At 41.9% G+C, this 22797-nt stretch overlaps 1 protein-coding gene across 1 annotated transcript in view; it reads right to left on the bottom strand.

Annotated features, from left to right (window-relative positions):
- GRIN2B (glutamate ionotropic receptor NMDA type subunit 2B) overlaps positions 1-10729 on the bottom strand; it is a 166468-nt gene extending 155739 nt beyond the window's left edge. The window contains exon 1 of the mRNA XM_065742808.1: positions 10319-10729. Coding sequence (XP_065598880.1) covers positions 10319-10729 — 411 coding nt within the window. The remainder of the gene's footprint in view (positions 1-10318) is intronic.
- Between the last annotated feature and the right edge of the window lie 12068 nt (positions 10730-22797).

A 22797-nucleotide genomic window follows, 5' to 3' on the forward strand; every position in this document is an offset into this window, starting at 1 on the left:
AATAAAGGGTGAGAGATGCAAATGAAAAAGAAAAGAAGAAATAATAACAATAATAAAAACACTTAACATTTATACCGTACTTTGCATTTTCAAAGCACAGCGCAAACAGTAATTAAGAAACAGGGAGAGTGACAGACAAGAGTGGGTGACAGAATGGGAAAGAGAAGGGAGGGGAGAGGAAGGGGTAGGCATGGCAATGGAGGCCCAGCGAGGCTGCCAGCCTTGAGGACAAGCTGTCTGGCCCTGTGGCTGTACGGCTTTTCAGCCTTCACTCCCACACTTCTCCAGCAAGCCAGGGAGCAAGGACACGGATCCACTTTGCTGAAAGCTAGCAGTAAGGCAAGGGAGCTGGAGCTGGGATGAAGTGCTGTGCAGACCCAAGCTAAGGCATTGACAGCCACTGGGGTCTCATGTTGGCTAGCAGGGGCCCAGCTGAGCCAACCTTCTTTGTATTTTTGAAGACCTGCCAGCTTTTTCCAAATGGAAAAAGATTTTTTCCAGTGTTCCCTGTGCCCCTGCAGTCTTCTCTCTCTCTCTGTGACTCAGCACATAGAAGTGGAGTAGTGGACACCAGGGCAAGGGAGGGGACTGCCCCCTCTACTCTGACCTTGTGAGGCCCCACCTGGAGCACTGCGTCCAGGCTTGGGGGCTCCAGAACAGGAAGGATGCAGAGCTGTTGGAGAGGGTCCAGAGGAGCACCACAAAGATGCTCAGAGAGACGGATCATCTCTCCTCTAAAGGAAGGTTGAGGGAGTAGCTTGCAGTAAAGAAGGCCCCAGGGAAACCCTGCAGCCTCATCACCACTAACTCCAGCTCATAATGGCCAACACAGCTTCATCCAAGCAGTGCAAGCTTCGCTACCACTTCCTCAAACATTAGCTTCAATAAGTCAGGTTTCTGGTCCTAATCTACTCCCTTGCTGCAAGGCTTCACGCATTTCTGTCTTTTCCCCTGCTACACAGTGTTTCTCCTATCTGGATCCTGACAGGACCACATAGGAAAGCCAGTTCCACCCACCTCCAGCCTCAGCACGGCCTGTGTAGCCCCCAGTTCAGGCACAGCTTCAAAGGACAAGATCTCTTCAAGAAATATGTAGCAAGCATCTAAAAAAACTGCTTCATATATATAATTTTGGTTTATAACAAGGCCAAACTTGAGGGAACCTATGCTGTGGAAATAAAGCACATTTTGATTAAAAGTCCTTCCCAGGAAGACACCTTCTCTAGATTTGAGCTTGTGCTCTTTAGACCAGTGGTGCTGGTCCTTTTGTAGGAAAACATGCCAACAATTTCAACACAAACAGACCATGAATCTTCTGCCACATTTTTAAGAGAGCTATTTTGTTTTCCAAATAAACAGAGAAACAAATCAATCAGCTTAAGGCATACACCTGGCATCGAAAACTTTGCTCAAGCAGTCATGTCTGGCAAAGTTACAGACAAACCCCAAGAGGACTTTTATAATGGGGAATGCTGGGCAAGCTTACAATAGACATTCCTATCAGTCTTGCATACAATAAGCTCTCCTGCATGCTGCAGCTATTCAGCCACTTCTAATAGCGGTTACAGCTTCTCAGCTTCTCCTCCTGGAGTTCAGAATTTCAAATCAAGAGTAGTATTTACTTCAGCTAGAAAAACTCATTAATTGCTCACCAGCAATTAGGTAGCCTTTAACTTTTGTAGAGCTAAAAGTACTTTACAAAAACATCATTACTGTCTTCTTGAAAAGGACAAATTACTGTAGTCAGAAGTTAAGCAATTTTCTTAAAGTCATGTAGAATGCTGCTTTAGAGTAGAGCTGTAAATGAGGACTCTGGTGCAGATGTATGTGATTCCTCTAGCCACAGTGCACCCTTTAGATCAGTCCCACAGATTATGCATGCTTTTTTTTTCCCTGCTTGCATTTCAACTCTCCATCTTTTTCATTTCTCCTTCTCCATCTTCCCCTGAAACATACATTTATTATCAGGAACTTCATTGATACACAGCTAAAAGTTATTGCCAAAGTACACAGAGAAAAAGTGCCTCAACAGTCTTCTGAATAAATTTTTTTCCAATCACACACTCCTTCCCCTTTTTTCCTTCCTCTTCTCTTTGCCCACTAGTTTTCCTCCTCCTGTTCTTCCTCTTTCTCCTCCACTCCAGTTATATAACACAATTTATAGTGCTTAGTTAACTCCTGGTCGAAAACAGCTGAAGCAATGTTGTCTTCATGATCTCCCCTAAGGAGACTAGAGCACATCCTAATAAAAATGTCTGAACTTTCTTCACAATACAACAGATAAATTACATCTTTTCTCAGTTCATCCTGTTGCTCCTTTTGGCAACAACTTTAAGCATTATTTTCCCTAATTTTAGACGATCTCTATTCATTGTATATATAAATCACAACCTGACTCACTGTTTAGCCAATCTACAACATGCATGTATAGCTATTTCAGTCTTCCTTCATATACCAGACTCCTCCAGACACTTAACAGACTCATGTATTTAATATATTTTTCCGCACCCTGCTTTTTTCCAGCCTGTGTGTATTTAATTCCCTTAACTTCCTTAAATCCATCCCCTCAAAACTTGGTTAATGAGGCAAATAAAAGGCAAAGAGAAGAAGAGAGTCTCTGAAAATCTTTGTTCCTCCCTGTCCTATGGTTTTGGGGGAATGAGACGCAGTTCTGAAGCAGCACCATTGGGCAATTTCACACTCAATATTTTCAATTTCATTTTGAGACCAGTGTAGAGTAAGGACAAATTTGAGTGTAATTATTTTAGATTTTGTGTGATAAATAACTGCTTGGGGTTGTAATAAAGAACTGCCTGCTCCTAAATGAAGAAACTAATCTCTTTGTCCATCTGAGGATTGCACAAATTGATTTAATACTTTTGTGTTTGTTTGTTGTTTTTTTTTTATTTCAATGAAAGAGCTCTCAAATTTTCTGTAGGTAACTGCACATAGATTTGGAAATTTACACAAACATCACAAATGTCATGCCAGGGAAACAAGCAAGAAAGGACATTTCCATAAAAGCCCCATTATTTGTGAGGTCCAATCCGAGGGAAAAAAAACCTGCATCCTCACAAATATTTCAGTAAATCTATTTCAGGTAGACAATGCCAACAGCTTCTTTAAAGGTTAGTAGGAAAGGAGTTCTGCTTCTCCTTCCCTCAGGTAGGTTGCAGTGTATGCTTTCAGAGCTAGGCAAGGAAAGGTCTTCTGACACTCAAAAGAAAAGAAGACTGTAACAGCAGCAGAAAGTTAGCACTGAGTAGCCCTCCAGGAAAAATTACACGACCCAAAATGAAACATGTTATAAATAGTTACAAAAGGTTTATTTACAGGAAACAGACTTTACATTTGTTTGACATATGTTGTCTGAGACAACTTCTGCAAAGAAGTATCTACAGTCCCTCATAAGCTCCCTCACGTTCAGTGTTCCAGCTCTGTCCTAGGACTACTGCTTCCCAAAAGAGCATCAGAGTCCCTTGGAAGAGCACAGTGGCTCCAAATTTTCCTTTCCCCAGCCTTGCTGCCACTCAAACAAAGATGGTGCCCTCGTGCTTCAGGTATCCAAGGCTCAGGGCAGATAATAAGTGCACCAGGTAGAGCATGTTTGAAGGAAAGCCATTTCTACATTAAATACATATGCAATATATAAATAAATGGGCCTTCTTGTTCATTCTTCATGACAAAAACAAGCAAACAAATCTACATTCTTTTTTCTTGTGACTCTCAAAAACACTACCTCCCAGAGAAGTGAAAGCCTTCATCAGATGGCATTCCTCCTTATCACACTGAAGAGGAAGTAGAGGTAAATTTGAAAAAGTTAAAAGAAAATTTAAAAATTAAAAAATATGATTGTATTATTATATTTTAAAAAAGAAAATACATTTATTTAAAAAGTCTTTTCTTTTGTTCCCATTGAAATAATACTAACAAGAGTACTTGAGCTCTTGTTTAGGAAACAAGAGTTAGCACTGACGGATTTAATGGCTCTGGGGAGAAGCTAAAGCTCTTAACAGTTCATTTCCAGGTTTCCTAATATCTGAGGGATTTTTAATGCTGCAATTTATTTGTAAAGTAATAACAGTTGTTCGATGTAAAATTTGAGATATTAATCAAACTCAACAGAAGCACACTACCTATTTTTCTCTATATGAAAAATTTGATTTTGTATGGATGGATTAAACACACGTAAACATAAATTACTGATCCACCTAGCCTGTGATTACATGTGTATATTAAAACAAAAAGCAACAGTGGCACACAATACCAGCTTCTACTCTCTGTATCTTTGACCTACCTTTTTTCCCTCCCTCCCCAGCTTTTACAGCAGACATAGTTCGAGGACACATTAAATTTAGTTCATTATTTGTGAGTTACGCAGAGCTTTCTTTTGGCAGCAAGAGGAAACAAAGTACTGAAAGCAAAAGAAAAGGAATAATCACGTCCTGAATAAAAATTTTAAAACCTTGAAGGAGAACTGCTGAATTAATTTATAAGATCAATCTCATCTTTTCTAATCAAAAGATAAGTCTAAGAAACATTTAAACTATTACTCTCATCAAGTGCAGTTTAAAAGAAATGAAAATGCACTGTGAATTTACATGAACTGCATTTTGCTTTGGAAGGAAAAAGGAAGAGAAATCTAACAACATTGAACCATACTCTTTGAACATTTGCAGAGCAAAATGTCTTTTTTTCCCTTAAAATCATCATCTTTTCTTTTTCATAGAAACCACTCAAAGGGAACTTTAGTATTTTACTGAATTTCTTTCACACAAGAAACTCTAAAAATTTTCGATGTCAAGTCTAACAGTAGTGTATCAAATTTATGTCCAAAAAATGAGGTTTGCATTCCCCATACATCTCTATTACTTAACCTTTGGAAACCTGAGAGTGTAAGTGCTTTCCTTTTAATTACAGATATTCTGTTTTTAGCAGCATTGTCCCAGTGTCTTTGACTTTGTCCTGGTTTTCAGCATATATCTAGGTGCTTAGCTTATCCAACTAGTTTTGACTTCCCTGAACCTGCAGAGTCATTTTACTACTTTCACACCTCTGCTGCTTTACGCTTACTCTTCAAGTCTGGGCATGCTCTCCACTGCAGTATGTATGGCCAGGGAAAAGAGCTATCACATCAAACTTCAAGGCTGAAGGAGAGAGATTATGTGTCTTGGTAACCTTGTCAGAAAACAATAAGACAAGGGACGGGGATTTACGATGTGGGACTGACAAGGTAGAAGGGTGGTTCTCCATTGGATATTTGGAAAAATTTCTTCTCAGAAAGAGTGATGCTGCACTGGAACAGGTGGTTCAGTCACCATCCCTGGAGGAGTTCAAGAACCATGTAGATGTGGCACTGAGAAACACGGTCAGTGGGCATGGTAGGGATGGTCTGAAGGTGGGACTGATCTTTAGAATCATTTCCAACCATAATGATTCTGTGATTCTAAGAGACATTGTACTCTGGTGTGAATAGGGTGAAGGGGAGAGTGGTAAAGGATGCAAGGTATTGAAGGGAGCAGTAGAAAATTCAGCTTTACGCCATCAGAGAAAAGGAAATGAATACAGATTATGGATTTTTTTTATTCATTTCATGTAGCTTTTATGCAGAATTTATTATGGGCACAGCCCTATTTAATATAAAATGATAAAGAAAAATTATATTTCCATCAGCATGGCTACTCTGTGTGAACAAGCTCTGGAGTGTGAACAGCAAGGGATGCAATGATAAAGGAGAATTTTCAGCTGGGAGAACATAATCACTCTCCTCTTCCAAGATTTTTCCTAGGTGCTGCCTATGCATCATTATATTATTATAAAGCTGCACCCAAGGCACTTCCTGCTCTTACCTCTTCTACTTCCATTATCACCAAGTTGCTTTTTTTTGAATTACAGAAAAAGTCAAAGTCTGTTATAAAACAGACCAGTCAGTCAAATGTACATTGTTGTTATTGCTACTTTTTCTGCAACTATTTCTTTACCTCCCAGTTCTGGGCAGAAGTGATAGTAGGTAATATTAAAAACATAATGAAAAAAGCCCATTCCAGGTTTTCAGTCTCAGGTCTGCAAGCACAAGATACTGGTTTGTGTGCTTATCTGAACTGAAGCTGCATTTGCAGCCTCGAAGGTTTCCTCCCACCATCAGTCTCCTAACATAGAGCATCCTCATCAACCAGGTATTTCCATGCTGTGATAGGATAGAATTTCTGCTTTCAAAACAACTTGGGAGAACAGAGAAATTATTTTAACACTGGAATGGGAGCAGATGTGCTCACTGGTCACGAGTGCTCTGCAGTCCTCAGGACAATGCTTAAGATCAGGTAGAACAAAACTAGAAAAAGAAAGGTCACTGAAGCAACTTCAGGCAAAGTGAAGAGACCAGAGCTTCAACAGATGAAGCACTTGGAACCCTAGAACCTAGCACTTGTGAGCATGAACATTTCTCTCCTCTCCATTTGAATGTTGAATCTATTCAAGATTCAATACAGATCAGCAGTGATCCATGTTATTCCCTTTCTCATCAGGAGTCCCCGTGAGATGATGCTACGATCCTAATCCTTGTTTCAAGTGTCAGTACCAAAACAAGGAGCAGGCATTTGTTCATAGAGCTGAAACAGTGCAACCATTCTTCCAGCCTGCCCCACAGCTGCAGGATTTGCTCCTCTGAGAGGAGCTAACTCAGAGGCTATCGGGTCAACAAAATGACAGCTAAAGCTCCCACTGCCTGATGTCACTGCTGATGATCTCATCAGAGTCTAAAGGTGGTAACAAGACTCTCTCAGCAAAGTGGTCTCTCCAGTGCTGGAGTACAGCACAACACGTCTGTACTGTACCAATTTCCTGGAACTAACCCCAGATCTCAGTGTGCAAACATCATCTGGTCATTTTCTTCTGATGCCAAATTAGACAGAGATTAAATACAACACTTTGTAACAGCTAAACAGGTGGGATTAGAGACATGAGCTCCAAGGAGAGAAAAGGCAAAACCATACACAAATAACTATATACTTATTGTTCAGAGGAAAAAGGCATAACAGGGAAAACCCAACATTCCCTACAAAATCTATCAAATGTAATATTAAAGATCACAAATTTGAAGAAAACAATCAGGAAATCCAGATGTTCATTTTTTCCCCACAGAATACCTCCACCTGTGATGTTACACCTAGGGCAGGATTCATGGCATTTAGCTTGAGGCATAAGAAGCAAATGGGGGTACAGCCTTCTTTAGTGATCAGGGTTGATACAGAACTGTCCCACAAGCATTTCAAGGTACCCTGAGGTGCATAGGATGAACTATCCTCAGGTGGCACCACCCTCTCCACTGTAGCAATGTTTAGACCTCCAGCTAGCAGGCAGCAAATATTTAGATGCACACTGACTGAGATGAGGGCAATCTATACAGTATCTCAATCTATGTGTACAGTAGGAAAGGAAGTAAATTCAGGCTGAAAACTGTCTTCTTCCTTTCTCTCTCTGTTTTTTGGGGTTTTTGTTGTTGTTGTTTTTTTACCCTTTTGTGTCTCAATTCACCAGCTTCACCGTATATTACAAAGCTCTTTTCACACATGGACCCAAGTTTCCTCCCAGACAGAGTTATCAAACTCTCACTGAAGCTGTAACGATTTCTCATATTCCTCCAGGGAAAGTGGTTCAATGGAGTTTTTTGCTTCAACTTGCAGAGAAGAGAGGCGGATCTATCACACTAAGGTGTCAGTAGTTTTCACTGTTCTTTAGATTTGCACTGGTGTTATTGATTGTAAATGCACAGGGAATGCAACAAAACTGTAAGCGCAGGTCTGAACCTGTGAAATGCTGAGCAAGTTCGATCACAGCTGACTGCTGCAGGCATTGGGGGGATGACGACAGAAGCAATATGTGCTTGCAGGAGCAAACTCCAGCCACACAACTCATTTGCAAACTACGTGACTAAGGATAAGTAAAAGCAAAACCTCTCTCAAGGCCCTCTGTGGAAAACAGATTAAGGACTTACCAGTCTGACTTCAGCATTTTTAGTAGAATATCAATGTATTTACACTCCACCATATTTTAATTCAATTCATCAAACAAATACGACCCATTAAACATTATGCACCTGTGAAACAGAAGCTCTAAAGGTCAGCATTTTCAATTCATGTTTAAAGAAATCTTGGCCTTTCCTGAAACCACAAATCTTTGTATGTAACCTGCTTCTCCTGCTTGCCAAACTACAAAAAAAGGAGCTAGATAAAACAAAGATCTCCATTCATAATGCTTCCACCTTCATGCTCTCTGTGGGCTGCCTGCTTGCCAAGAAGTTCTTTAGAACTGAGCAGGTGGGGTACACAGGGAAGCTGCAGGAGGTGCCACCTTCCCAAGGAGAGATGAGAAAGCTAAAAAGATAAATCTTTGCAGAGTTCAATAGGCCAAACCTCCATTTAAATTTTGGTGGAATAAATCTGATCTTATCCTACCACAAGTGAAAGGGCTGTGCTCTATTTACACTACAGAAATTGGAAATCGAAATTTGGTCTGCCAAGTCCAAAATCGCAAGGACCTTTTTCCCAGTGCTTATGAGGTCTGGCATCAAAACTACCGATGCTTGTTCAAGAAGGTATAAAATGGCACCATAAGAGTGAAACAAATCATTTAACTGTTGCACCAGACCTGGTTTGCACAGATATTAACAACTGTGCAATGCAGGAGGCAGGAGAGCCTCATACAGCACTGTTACCCAGCTGCCCAGAAAAGTGGTCATAGTGAAGTTCAAGGAGCATCTGGACAAAACTTGAAGACATAACGTGTGATTTTTTGGGTAGACCTGTGTGGAGCTAGGGGTTGGGCTCAATAATTCTTATGGTCCCTTCTAACTCAGGGTATCCTATGATTCTATGAGCTCTTCTCAAGAAAGAGAAGTCTCATTCTGGGTAGAACGGGACATAATGACTTCTGTAACAAGTGGAGAGAATAAAAATAAACTGTAATAATTTTATTAAATGACTACTTTAGTTCAAAGACTGATTAGAGAAAATAACGCTGCATATTAAATGTATATCATTTGGCAAGTGAACACTTGGTCAAAGAAGGAGAAAAAAAAAGTAATTAATTTATTCCCATCTACTCACCTAAAATAACCTGCCCTGGGTTATTTACTTACAAATTAAATTAAACAGAAAATGCCTGGATTTCTCAGTCCACTAAATCTCTTTCTGAGGAAACATTGCCACTGGTCAGCTTAATTCTCCCCTTTTATTCAATTAGACCTGATTCTGCCTAGTTAAATGTCTCAGATTTGTTGAAGAGTGACTCCAAAAGGAAAAGACTGTCTGCTTGTGCCCGTCTGTTTCTGTATGATGCACAAAGCACAGTCAAGAGGTTCTTCTCAATAAAGGTGCTGCCCTCACCTCTTTCTCACACCAAGTCTGCAGGGAATAAGGCACCCCACTTCTCTTGGATGTTCCAATCAGCCCACAGCAGCTTGGGGGCCGCTGTCAGCCACTATGGCTGTCTAAATGCACAATCAGCATGAAATGCTGGGTCCCCTGCTCCTCCCACGAGGGAGATTTTTGTTGAGTTCAACTGCAACCCAAGGATGCTTCTCTAAGCTGGCAGATAAAAGCTGGCCAAAGCTGGTGCTCTCTGCATACTGCAGTGTTTAAAAGCAGTGGTGGGAAGGCCTGTTTGTGTGTTAACTGCCAAGAAGACCAGCTAGGGACGGGGAAAAATGAAATGTCAGTGGTGTGATGGAATAAAGAAGCACAGTGGAAACAAGAGGGCTTAGCTAGACCAGTTCAGACTGGTTATTTGCTTAGCTAACACCTATTTAACTTCAGGAGCTGATTAATACTTCTGAGAGACAATAGCTTTATTAAAGATTCAATTATTTTTCAATTAAGATGTAAGAGCTGTACTAAACGTCCCTGAAAATGCCACAGTGTCCTACAACTTCTTTCAGGGAAAACACAAGCTAGCATTCTTGGCATTTCTAAGGTAAAACACTGGTAAAAATAAAACCTTTTTCTTTTTTTTTAAATCACAATTGTCAAAGTCTTTACACTTCATAAGGAAGAAGAAAAGAGCTCATTCTTTCGCAGCTCTCTTCTATCTGCTCCTTTCCCTCCTTGGTTTTTCTCTGTTGCAGATAATTCCACATGATTAATAGGCTCTCCTCAGCAGTGCTACACAGTTAGCTCTTTTAATCTCTCTTTGAATCTGAGTCTCTCTAATCCCCCAGCCCTTTGGCCCCAGGAGACTCCACCTGAGAATCACAGAACAAGATAGTTCTCTCTGTACTAAGTTTCAATCTACAAATCTACAACTGAAGCAAGTTCAGATTTACCTTATCTGCCATGATCATAGAGGAGCCTCCATGGATGCCCAGGATGGGAGTGAGGGTCTGGGCAGAGATGAAGTCCAGGATCTGGGCAATGGCTTCCTGGTCTGTGTCATCAGCAAATACCACCCCTTGTATCTTCCGGTCTGACATGAGGTCACAGATGCGGGTGATGATGCTCTTGGGATCTGTTTCATTCATGGCCACCAGCTCCACCCGGGGCACCACTGAGAGGTGGTGGAAGTCATCTTTCTCGTGGGCATCTTTGATGGCCACTTCGTCTGAGGTCCCCACCAGGATGACGGCAACACCAATGCTTGGGTGGCTTTTTTGCGCATGGGTCCCGCTCCCTGTTGTCGCGAGAACTGCCAGCACCAGCCAAAACCTTGGAGAGTAGCACTCCACTCTGGGCCTCATCTTCAGCTCTTACACTCCCTGAGAAAGAAAGAAACAAAAGGAAAGGGGGAAAGTGAGAGAAAGGGAACATGATAAATTGACAAGTCAATCATGCACTCAGCCTGCAAGGCAGATCCATCGATCTTCCTCAGCCACTAGCTGTCCTCCCACCAGTTCTTCTTGCTCAACACCCAGTACTTCTGCTGCATTCATGGCTCTGCTGAAGTCAGAAGAGCTATTACTAAGTTCTGGTCTCTACTTCAGAGTTTGGAGTCACTTCAGAATATAGCTGTCAGCAGAAGACAGGATCATGTCATCTATCTCAGGTCCCATGTCATGCTGAGACCCAAGTCAAAACTGATTGAGAATTGTCCTCTGACAGCTGTTCAGCTGTCTTTGTGAAACTAATTGCTTATGTCAAGCCCACGTCTAAGTGCTTGCCCTCAACACAAAGAAATTATTAATGCTTGTGATCAGTTTGGCCTTCTGCTGGATATACAGGCAGAGAGGCTGAAAGGACCAGACAGACAGGACTCCCTTTTACTGCCTCAGCACAGCATCTCTAGAGTAAGGACAAATGGGCAAGGCCATTGGAGGGATGTGGGCAAGTGTTACTCTGCATGTGCACTGCATACAGCCTTCCTACCAAAGGGGCACACAGCACTCATATCTTTAGTAGTCAGTCAGTTGTATGTCTTTCACCTACACAAGGTCTATTTGTTTCTAAAAAGCCAGGAATACAAAATTTCCAAATGGCCATCACTAAAAATGAATCAGTGTAGTGAGGGGAGGACATTCGCTCCAAGAACCCCATGTCAACACTTTTTGCCAAGAAGCAGAAAGATTCACAGAGCTTATCCTCTACTACCAGGGAAGTTACAGTGATCTTTACCTTGAACATATCCACTTCATTTTATAATCATAATAGTAGAAATGGAAAAGCTGAAAAAATGAAGTCATCTCTCCAGCTCCTGTCTGAGCAAGATCTTTCCTAGCTCTTTATTCACTCTTGTTTTAATAGTACCTCACATTTCCACGGCACTTTTAATTTTCAAGGCACTTTACAAACACTAACAAATTAATCCTCACAGCACTTACAAGGAGTAAGTATTACCAAAATCCTACTGATCTGAGCAGCAGCCTCCCTGGCCACCCATCATCCCTCTGGGGAAGCAGCACTGCTCAGCCTGTTAGTTCAGGGCCACTTTGCTGTCCCAAGCAGATTTCAAGCATTTCAAACTAGAGAAGACTTTCCCTTAATTATTCACACTCAGAAGCCTGTTTTTCATCAGCCAGGCATACTTAGAATCTAAGTACACCAGTACTACACCACTGACCCCCTAACCCTTGAGGAATCCAGAAATTGGACTCTTCCATGCCCATCACAGCCACACATCTCTGTACTGAATGGACCGAAGGCTGCAGAAGCAGAGACAAGACAAGCAAGACTTTGGGGAGGTTGACAGTCCACCCAACAGCCTCTGTGATGCCAGTCAGTGCCCAGGAAAGGGTTCATGTAACTCCATCATGCCTAGCCCAGGAGGACACATACACTCAGTACTTGCTTTCTCTCTGCTTAGCACAGCCATGAGAATGTATCCTGCATTGTTATTACTGGATAAATAACTGGAGAATAAAACAGATATTAAATATGCACCAGAGGAACCAAATCCACTTAGGAGACTGAAAGGGACCATGGGTACAAAGCACCAATCGATTCTAAACTCTCTGACAGATCTACTTTCTGAAAGATGCTCACAAGAACCAAGGGACTTTGAGAGTTTGGCAAAATGAACAGCTAACTTCATTCCAGCAGGACTGTTATCCTCCAATTACGAGTCACTAAATTAGATTCCTTCACAGTGAAATGCAGTCCCCACTCCTGCAATGCTTTATTAACTTTAATGCACTCTGTACGCTCTCTGTCTCTCACTCTCTTGCTCACTCACTTTAATGCTATATTTGCTCTCTTTAAAATATGTCTCCCGCGATCTCTGCATAGTCTCGTACAATATATTACGCTTGGTTAGGTAATGGCTAGCTGTGATACACAGGGAGAAGACTGTAGGTTTTTCCCAGCCCCTCTCCCACCAGGAATACTTTACAGGGCCTTCCAACACAGAACTCAGAGGGCAGCAATGCAGGAGCTACGCAGGTAAACATGACAGCTGCCTGCTTTCACATCCAAACATACACCGTTACCACAGGGAAAAACGCTGGCCAAGAAACCTGTTCCCTTCTCTTCATCTGTTTCAAAACCTATTAATCTCTAGCATCTACTTTCAAGAGCCAGCAGAAGAAGGCTCAGATCACGAAAAGCACTTAGGTGCCAACCTACAGAATGTCTGGCTCATGAGATGTACCCCAAGACAGATTTTCTCTTCAGTACAAGATGATGGGGCTCCCTGCAAAGTGCCGGAAGCTCGGTCTTTGTCTGGAGACACAGAAAGTTTGGGCTAGGAAAAGACTAATGTGGAGAGGTCACAGTGCCACCACAGCCAACTGGCATCTCCCTCCACTTTGGATCTTCAGCCATGAGTCCTACCCTGGCTCATGTAAAGCAATGCTTAAGTAATCCGTGCCTTTCCAACCACCCAAGACAAGTCTCCCTCCATATCTTGCTCACATATATCTTGTCTGTCATGCTCACAGTGTGTTTCAGGAACACAGACTCTGCTTCTTGACATGTGGACCGTTTATCTGAGGCAATAGCAGGTACCCATTCCAGGCTGGGTGCACTTGTAGGATGGGACTGAGGGATGTGATAAGGCAGGATATATCAACAAATCATACCCAAACCTTAGCTGAGGGCTGGCCTCTACCATTGAGACCCAGTACACTGCCACAGGGTACAAGCAAGTTCACAGCAGAACTGCACTGTGCAAGTACAAGCTGTTGGAGCACCAACTCTCTCTCTCTTTTTCTCGCTCCTTTTTCTTCTAGTCTTTCTCACTATGAACCCTTTTTAAATGACTGCTAGTAAAGAGTACAGCTGCACCTGCACAGATTTGTAATAAGTCTGAAGCGATCTCAGAACTACAATGAAAAGATGTTTTTGAAAACAGCAGCAAGTTTTATCCGTTAACTTCTGCAGTATTTAAATGGAAAAAATTGAGACAACCAACTGAGGAAACACCAGAGGTAGTATGGGGACATCCTTGTGAGCAGCGTTGTTTTCTTTCTCTCTGGTGAGTTATTTGCAAATTCACATGAAGAAATTCATAAAATCATGATAAAGCTGCAGTTTTAAAACAGGGAATTTGTCTCCAGTTATTCCAAGTAACCTGAATAACCTTCAAATCTAATTTCATCAGCCAAGAGTGACTTTTAAAATGCATCAAGATGTTTCATTACAAAGTATTTTTCATTAGTAGGTCTTTTCCTTGTCAGTGATGTGGAGTAACACAGTGTCAGGAAGGCTTTTCTGTGTTTCTGCCTCTCCAAAATCAGTAAATTTCAAACTCCATTCTAGCCAGTAATATCTCATTTTTTTTAATTTATTTATTTTTAAGCATTATTCCACACTACTATATTCTCCCTTTTCTCACTCCTACAGAACGCATGACAGGGGTATTAAACAAAGTGCTTTTACAGACATATCTATATTTAGGTATAAACATGCCTGTAAAATGATTATATCCCTATAATCTTATTTTATTTGCCAATAAAACATATCCACCATTGTAGAGGAATGCAGCATCTACTTAATGCTGCCGAACAATATTACACAATCACTGTTTAAACAGGGAGGGAGACCTAGCTTCTCCAATTGAAAATACAAGAGGAATGTAGATAGTCAGACAATAATTATTTAGCTGGAATTTGGCCAGGACCAAAGGTTAGACTGCTTAAAAATATCATGAGAACCTTATTTGACTGTGCATTTTATGTAGATCATATCTAAGATAAGTATTAATAGAAAATTATTAGCTGCACGGCCAAAAATACAACTCAGCATTTAGAGATATTTCTGGGAAAGTACACAAATAGGTCACTGTGCATTCAACCGGGCTAACTATAAACAGTGCTATACCACATAGAGCAAAGTGAGGCAATCTTTAGGTGGGATAAAGAAACTGAGGCAGAAGATGGAGTCAGCTCAGTTGTGCGCTGATGCCAGTACCCACATCTGCTGCAGCCAAGCTAACCGGGCAGCCATGTGAAACAGAACCTTGGGAAAGTATTTGCATGACCCTAAAACCCCACCCCCAGCAAAAGAAAAGGAAGTCCTGTAATGCTTCAGTCTCTGACATAAAGCTGCCTTGAAAGCAACTTCCCTAATTAGGACGAAGATGATACCTGAGACAGGAGGCTGAACACCATTAGGAGAGTGTAGCAATGTAAGATCTACACTGGAGGAAGAAGAGTATTACCTACAATTTCCAGCCTTCCCTAGAGAGATATGTGGAGCTTCACATCCCAGTGCTTTCTGGACTCTGTCCACTGAGAGCTCAGATAAGGTCCCAGCATCAGTTAGAGGATTTCAAGACAGAATCTGAATTAAACAGCTAATTTTGCATCTGTACCAGCTGCACTGCTGATTTCCAGCTCCTTTCTTCTCGTCAGTCTAGCACAGCTCCAGTACTTACCATCACTTGTATGTAGATCAGCTACTACCTCCACATGTCCTGCCTGCTTTAACCAGCAGTGTTACTGTATCCTTTGGTATGCGCTCCTCTTTGACAGCATATTCATTGACGTCTGGCTCTATTTATCAGTCGGTTTCAGCAATACTGGACAAAAAAAATGAAAAATCAACCCTCGTGTTTACAACCTTAGTTAAAGGTAGGAAAAAATCCACCTCTGCTCTGAGATATTCCAAAAAGCTGGCAGATGTTTTGTGCCTGGTATCCAACACACCACCAGGGAACAGCACAGTGCGCTAGCAATGCTGAAGGGAAGTTGTTGCACTAGACAAGGAGAAGACTGGTGGATATTTAAGTCTTTTTCCACTACCTGCCATACATGCAAGCTGCAGGAGCCAGGAAGAACCATGCAAAGAAAGAGGCAGGATTGATTCAAATCCCACAAACTGCTACTCCTAAAAGCCGGGGGTTAAGTCTCTAAAAATCACACTGTAGTTTACACTTCAGTTTCTCTAACTCCCTGATTTTTGATAACCCAATTTCAACTTAGTACTGCACTCCATTCTTTTAACACCACCTCCCTACTCTTGACACGCTGCATATTGTCTCCCTCTGAAGAAGCACTCCTCACCTCCTAACACTGCTTTAATCATTCTTCTACCAAAGCTTCAGCATAGCTGATTTGTACACTAACAGCTCTAGTGCATTCTTCACACTATTGCTCACCAGGTAGATGACATAAGTGCTCATAAATCCTCTCCTGGCTCATGGCCCTGTTGTTCCTGGAACTTTGTAAACAGAGACCGAGATCAGGATGGATCTAGGGCACAATAGATGTGTCCTGGAAGCACCTGCACATCTCAGGTACTGATAAACAGTATGAATGACACTGCGGGAAAATATTCATACATTCAGAGCAGGAAGATGGCAGAGCCTACAGACACCAGAGGTTCCATGCCTAGTGATGAAAGTGACAGTGACCTGACACCTGGATCAAAATGGTTCATTGTAGTGAACTCTGACTGAGTTCCCTACAGTCCATTGGATGACAACTAATGCAGTTTAATTTATTTTATAAGCTGTGTTCAAAACTTAGCTATTCTCCTTTTGATACATAAACTTTCCTTTAACAATGGTAGAAATATTTTTCCAAGGCCATTTGGGCAGGTCTCCTTGCTGCTTTTCACAACTTGTCCCTCTCCAACAAGTATTATCTATTTCTGTGCTGGCCCACAGATGCATTTCCATCTACCTTTTATAAATAAAAGAATAAGAGCATATTTTTTCTCTCACAAGTTAAATTATTTTTGTTTGTTTTGGAGAATGCCTCTTACATCCCCAACCAGAGCCTTCAAAGCCCTTGGAGTACTCTCATTACTCCACTGTTACCTTTTCTTCCATGCAAGGAATTAGGTGTGTGCATTCGGTTCTTTCAGTTCTACTCACAATTTGTTATCATTTCACCTGTTTTTCTTTATTAATACAGGCAAAGCCTCCTCTCTAGCCTGGGCAGTATCAGATTTATCTCATATATTACATTCTTACTCCTCCCCATCTCTAAAGGCTAGATTGTGTCTATCTGCTCAAGAGTTCCATCCAATGATTAAGTCAAAAACAGTACTTCCTCTTTCTTTTCTGTCCCACACAAAGAACAGCAGTTCTCTCTACACTTAAGGAGGTACAAAGAACACTTTGATCATCAATTAGACCCAAATCATTCCCAACAGATGAAAAACTGTCTCATTACTGTAAGCCTACCCAAAGGTAAGTTCCCACCGTCCTTCCCACTTACTTCCACCCACGTATTTTACATATCACAGGGATAGCTGTTACAGCCACTGCCTCCAAGCTTCTGTTGAGTCCAGTACCAAGTGATTCATAGAAATTACACACAAAAATCCTCTGCTTAACAGTCTTGTCCTTCTCCCAGCCATTTCAGGATCTCTGCAGCACCTGCTTTATCACACTACCTGCTCTGAAACAACTCAAACAATAGGATTACCACTGCTAGGAGATGCCTCCAAGGCTCACATTTAGAAACGTTTCTTTAAACTCAGCCTAAATTTTCTCTTTGCTCCACTATCCTGTTACTTAAATAATATCTCCTTCATTCAGCCTAAACAATTTCTCCCTCTTGACTCACCATTTCCACCCTGAAAATGCTTGTAAGATGGTTATCTGATCACCCCTGGGGAGTTTTCTCTGCAGCAGCAGAATTTCAACTCTGTTCATCCCTACTCCCTAACTGAGTCCCCGTGGGCCCTCAGCAGGATGAGCAAAGGAGGAGGAAGACAGCATCCATGAAAGGAGAGCAGGAGTGAGCCTGACCTGCTTTCCCAGGCTGGCAGACACACGCAAAGCGGTGGGAGTCAGTGTGACATACAAAAGCCATTAAGCGAGACAGCAGGTCAGTCTGGCATTGTGCAATGCCAACTTATAAATGCCAGGGCATGGACGCTTGGCACAGTCATTGCTCTCTGCAAGCCTGGCTATGGAGCCAGGCCCAAGCCACTGCTCCCAGAGCAATATTTCACCCCTAGCATCCTGTTAGGACAAGTTTATAGGGACAAGATCCCACCATCTAGAGGGGTCAGCTACAGCATCTGTCACTTTGCACACAGTCCATTTCAAACAAGGTTTTTAAAGCTTTCAGTGTCTTTTCACCACCCACTTTTGAACATCCTTACTCTGCTTCAGGCTCACAGCAAATCACCCAAAGCAAAGGAAAGATCTCCTTGCACACTGCCCCTCCAAAAGGACTTTAGAATGGTTGAAAGTAGCTTTACTTCCTAGTGCACAGGAATAAGGGAAGCCAGGTTTAAAAAGACAGCAGAATGCTACATCAAAAACAATACCACTTTTGCCAGATAAATTGAACTTGAACAACTTGGTAATCCATGCTACAATCCATTCCTTCCTTCTTTAATTTTCATCTTCCACTTTTCACTTCCAAGCAGAATTCAGCAGCTCATTAATAACCTGATTACATTAAAGACCGAGATTTCTGAAACCTGGGGATTTAAATATCTCCAATCCATTAGCATCCACAAAAAACACCTTTAACTTTGGTTAGATGGTTTGGAGAAGCACATCCTCTGCATTTCTGATTATTTGCTGTATTAATTTGAAGCTTTCTACTCAGCCTTGATCAACTCCGCATTTTACGTGCATTGGCAAATACTGACACTGAATTTTAAAAAGTTTTTAAATTATGAAAAAAAGAAAGAGATTTTTACTTCCAAGGGTGGAAGGACTTTCCAATTCCATATACTTTCACATACTGCACTCAGCACCTATTCAATCCTTGCATAATTTCTTTAAAGTGGAAGGAGAAACCAGGTAGGCAGCTGCCAAATACCGTGGGCTACTCAAGACTGTCTCTTGGTGCAAGACTGAGTTCTCTGGACACCACATGTAAACACTGTAAAAGCCAATTAAGAAAGGCTCCTTCCAGTACACCATAAGTAGGAAGAATATATGACTTTTTTTTTTTAGGCAAATTAAATGGTTCTTTCTACAGCACTGAGAATCCCAAGAAAAGCTTTTGAACCAGGCAGTGACAGCCTTTAATTACATCAGCACTTCGGATATATTCCTTCAATTTGTTGCCAGTCTCCTCAGATAATAATGTATGACACTGAGCAAATCTTAAAAACAAACAAGCCCATCCCCTCAGAAAGATCTTCATGAATACATGTTTCAGTCTTAAAGACCATGCAGCAAAAGCAAGGTAGGAAACTGTACCGCCTCTGCTGCTTGTTGCATCGCTGTAGCAAATCTTAAACAGCCATAAGCAGAGTGCCAGAGCTCAGGAGACCTATCAGGCTCTCATAAAGTTGTTACAAACAAGAACACAACAGCAGATAAGAAGGCTCAGTACCCAAAACATCAAAATTTGAGTAGAGCAAAGAAGCTGCTAAGTAGCCCAGGTCAATGTTATAGCACTAGAGATATTCATGGGCATATCCTGCAAACTGTCAGTATCCCTCAGGAGCTTCATGGTGGCTTGATTTCCACTGATAATGCAGCATTTTGGGAGGTGAGGTTTGTCACCGTGTGACCCAATAAGAAGGCCAGCATTGCTCATTAGAAGAGTCAGGGCATTAATAAAAAGGTCAGAGGAATGAAGGTTTTAGCAGAAGTAATAAAACAGACCCCAGTAATCTGAGTCAAAAGGATTCGAGAGCTGTGTCTGGTCAGGATGGATGACTACACCCAGTCAACCCTGTTCTCAAGTTTAGCTCCTCACAATCATCTGTCCTGTGGCAAAGCAGGCACAGTGTCCAGGCGGAGGCCAGCAATGAGTGGTATTCCACAGGGATATGTTTTGGGACCGGTGCTCTTTACAAGTGACCTGGATAGTGGGATTGAGTGCATCTCCAACAAGTTCACAAATGAGTGGTGCAATTGATACAACATACAAATTTGACAAGTGAGCCCACTGAAATCTAATGAGATTCAACAAAGCCAATTGCAAGGTGTTGCACTTGGGTTGCAGCAATCCCAGATATTGTGTCCAAACTGGGAGAAGAACTAATTGAGGGCAGCTGAGAAGGACATGGAGGTTCTGGTGGATAACGAGTTGGGTGTGAGCCAGCAGTGTGCTCTTGCAGCCTTGAAGGCCAACCTGGGCAACCTGGTCTGCACAAAAAGAGAGGTCACCAGCAGGGCAAGGGAGGTGATTTTCCCCCTCTACTCTGCCCTTGTGAGGTTCCATCTGGAGTACTGCATCCAGGTCTGGGCCCCTGGCACAAGACAGACATGGAGCTGCTGATGTGGGTCCAGAGAGCCCAGCCACAGGGCTGGAACACCCTTCTTATGAAGAACTGCTGAGAGTGTCGAGCTTGTTTAGCTTGGAAAAGGCTCCAGTGAGACATCATTGTAGCCTTCCAGTACTTGAAGGAAGCTTATTAACAGGAGGCAGACTGACCTTTTACATGGGTAGACAGTGATAGGGCAACAGAGAATGACTTTAAACTAAATGAGGGGAGATTAATTTAGATATTAGAAAGAAATTTATTACTCAGATGGCAGTGAGGCACTGGAACAGGCTGCCCAGAGAAGCGATGGGTGCTTCACTGCTGCAGGTATTTAAGGCCAGGTTGGATGGGGCCCTGGCAAGCCTGAGCTGGTGGGTGTCTGTCCTATCCATGGCAGGGGGGTAGAACTGGATGATCTCCAATGTCTCTTCCAATCCAAGCCATTCTATGATTCTATGGAAATCAAGTCTTTCCTTTTCCTAGCTATGATCTCCAGTAAAGGATTTTTCTGTTATTACTATCACTGTTATAAGAAAAAAAAATCTACCTAGGAAAAGTAACAGGGAAACTCAGTATTCGACATCTAAAAAGAGTGTCATTCAAGATGCCTGGAGTTGTATACTCTCAACCCAGTAGTATCATAAAAATCACTCATCCCTTTAGAAAAACTTGATCCTTACAATAAATACTAAAGTCAGGATGTAGGAGGAATCGACAATTGCAAATTAGGATTTTTTTTTGTAGCCTCATTTTTCTTCTCCTTTTCTTGTTTCTTTCTTTCCCTCATTAACTCTCCCCATCCCATACTCTCCCCTTTCCTTGTATTCCTCTCTCTCAGTTCAAAGACCAGTAAGGCACCAGCCATCAAGCTGCTGGATACAATATGTTTTCACACTACATTAGTGCTGCACACCAGACCATGCAGTGCCTGTGATTCTATGACAGGTCAGGGCCGATTCGTCTCACCAAGACCTTCAGTCAATAGCATCCAGAAAGCTCTCCCAGCTGGAGAGACCCAGCCCAGCATTGGATGACCTCTCCCTCTCCTCCATCATGTCTATGGAGTTGTAGTGACAGAAACATACAGGCAAAGCCACATCTGGACCACAGCTAGTCACTGGCTGCTGATTTTGCAGGGATAAGGGTTGAAGGTCTAATCCAACACAGACAGATTTTATTTGGCTGAGCTGAATGTTATTTCCATGCATTTTTTTCCCCATCAGATTTCTCTACCTTCTCTTTTCTCCAGCATGTCAAATTCGTTTATGCTGACTGCTTAAGCCACTTTTCCCAGTAGCTCACCTAGCAGTTCATTCCCCCACGATACATACAAGGACATATCAGCACTTGCTTCCTCCCAGCCCAGCTCCACTGCTGGCTTCCTCAGGGTGCAGCCCCACTCCTTCGGGCCACATCTTTCTACACAGAAATTACTATAATACACATTTGCAGCAGGTAAAAAAAGAATCTTTGGTAGAAAGATCAAGAAGGAACAACCACTAAAACTAAGTAATGATCACAGTAAAGCATATATTATCAATAAAGAAAAATTAATCCTATAGAAAGAGTATAGCTGCAAGTTTGTTATGCTTTACCATCAGTTCATAATTTTGAAACAGCATGAAGGGGCTTAATGTAAAAGAAAATCCATAATTCCAATATCTTCATAAACTCCACTCTACAATGTATGTCCTAACCTATCATCCTGTTCAGCTTCCTGCATTCATCACGTATCTCTATTCCCAATGTTTTGTCCTCCACGGCTTCCACAGTCATTCTATTACTCACTTCAAGCACTGTTACATTTCTTGATCCACCAACGGTACCCTCTCAGCTCATTTGTATTCACACTGTTACGTATCTGCTTTTAAACCTTAAAAGCATGGACAGAATGAACCACAAGTAGTGAACTCTTGTTCTAGTCCTTTACACCATCATCAAAAACTAATATGTGTTTTTTTAAAGTGTAAATACCATTGTTTTCTTCTTCACTCTGCCTTATTCTCCTCATCAGAAAAATGGAGATGCACCTTCTCTATTTCACAGAGCCAGAAGGTTTAATTATTTATTGTATTTAAAGTATTTCTGGCTCTCAAATGATAGAAGCTCGGGAAGTTGAGATTATTATTATTGCTTTCCACTGCACTTCCCCAAAGGCAGTTACGTCTTCTTGTGAGATCATACCCAACATTACCCACAGGATCCCAAGAGAGTGTATTAAAACCTGTCTGTTCAAGATCTTCAGGACAATAAATCCTAGTTCAGCTAGCAGCAGAGAGAAAGGAATCACTGTAATACCACAAATAGTCTGGTTTCCAAGCAAAATCCCTGATTGTCAATATCAACTTTGCCATATTAACTCAAACTGCAAAATAATGCTGAACGGTAGTTTCTGACAAAACAACATGTTGTCAGCAAATGCCAGTTTGTCAGGTCTGTTTCTCATGAAAATATCTCGGTTCCTGGTACATTTTCACCAAAGCAGCTTTCTGACCAGGCAAGGAGGAGCAAGAGCAATGCAGAGCTTTGGAGAGTGAGGCAGAGCTACACTGAGCAGCCAGCCCTCTGAGGTCTGGGATGGAGGTCTGGCACTCTGGAGCAGCAGGTGCAACCCTTCTGGCAATTTTAATCCACACCTGAAAATCTATTAAGAAAATTTATCAAGATAACTGCCTGTGGGTCTGCCATGGATCCAAGGGACCTGGTTTCCTAAGCTCCCAGAATGTGGAAACATACAGCCCAG

This window comes from Cyrtonyx montezumae, unplaced genomic scaffold (assembly GCF_038088225.1).
Source record: "Cyrtonyx montezumae isolate F1298 unplaced genomic scaffold, pur_monq_1.0 scaffold_3, whole genome shotgun sequence".
NCBI classification, from domain to species: domain Eukaryota; kingdom Metazoa; phylum Chordata; class Aves; order Galliformes; family Odontophoridae; genus Cyrtonyx; species Cyrtonyx montezumae.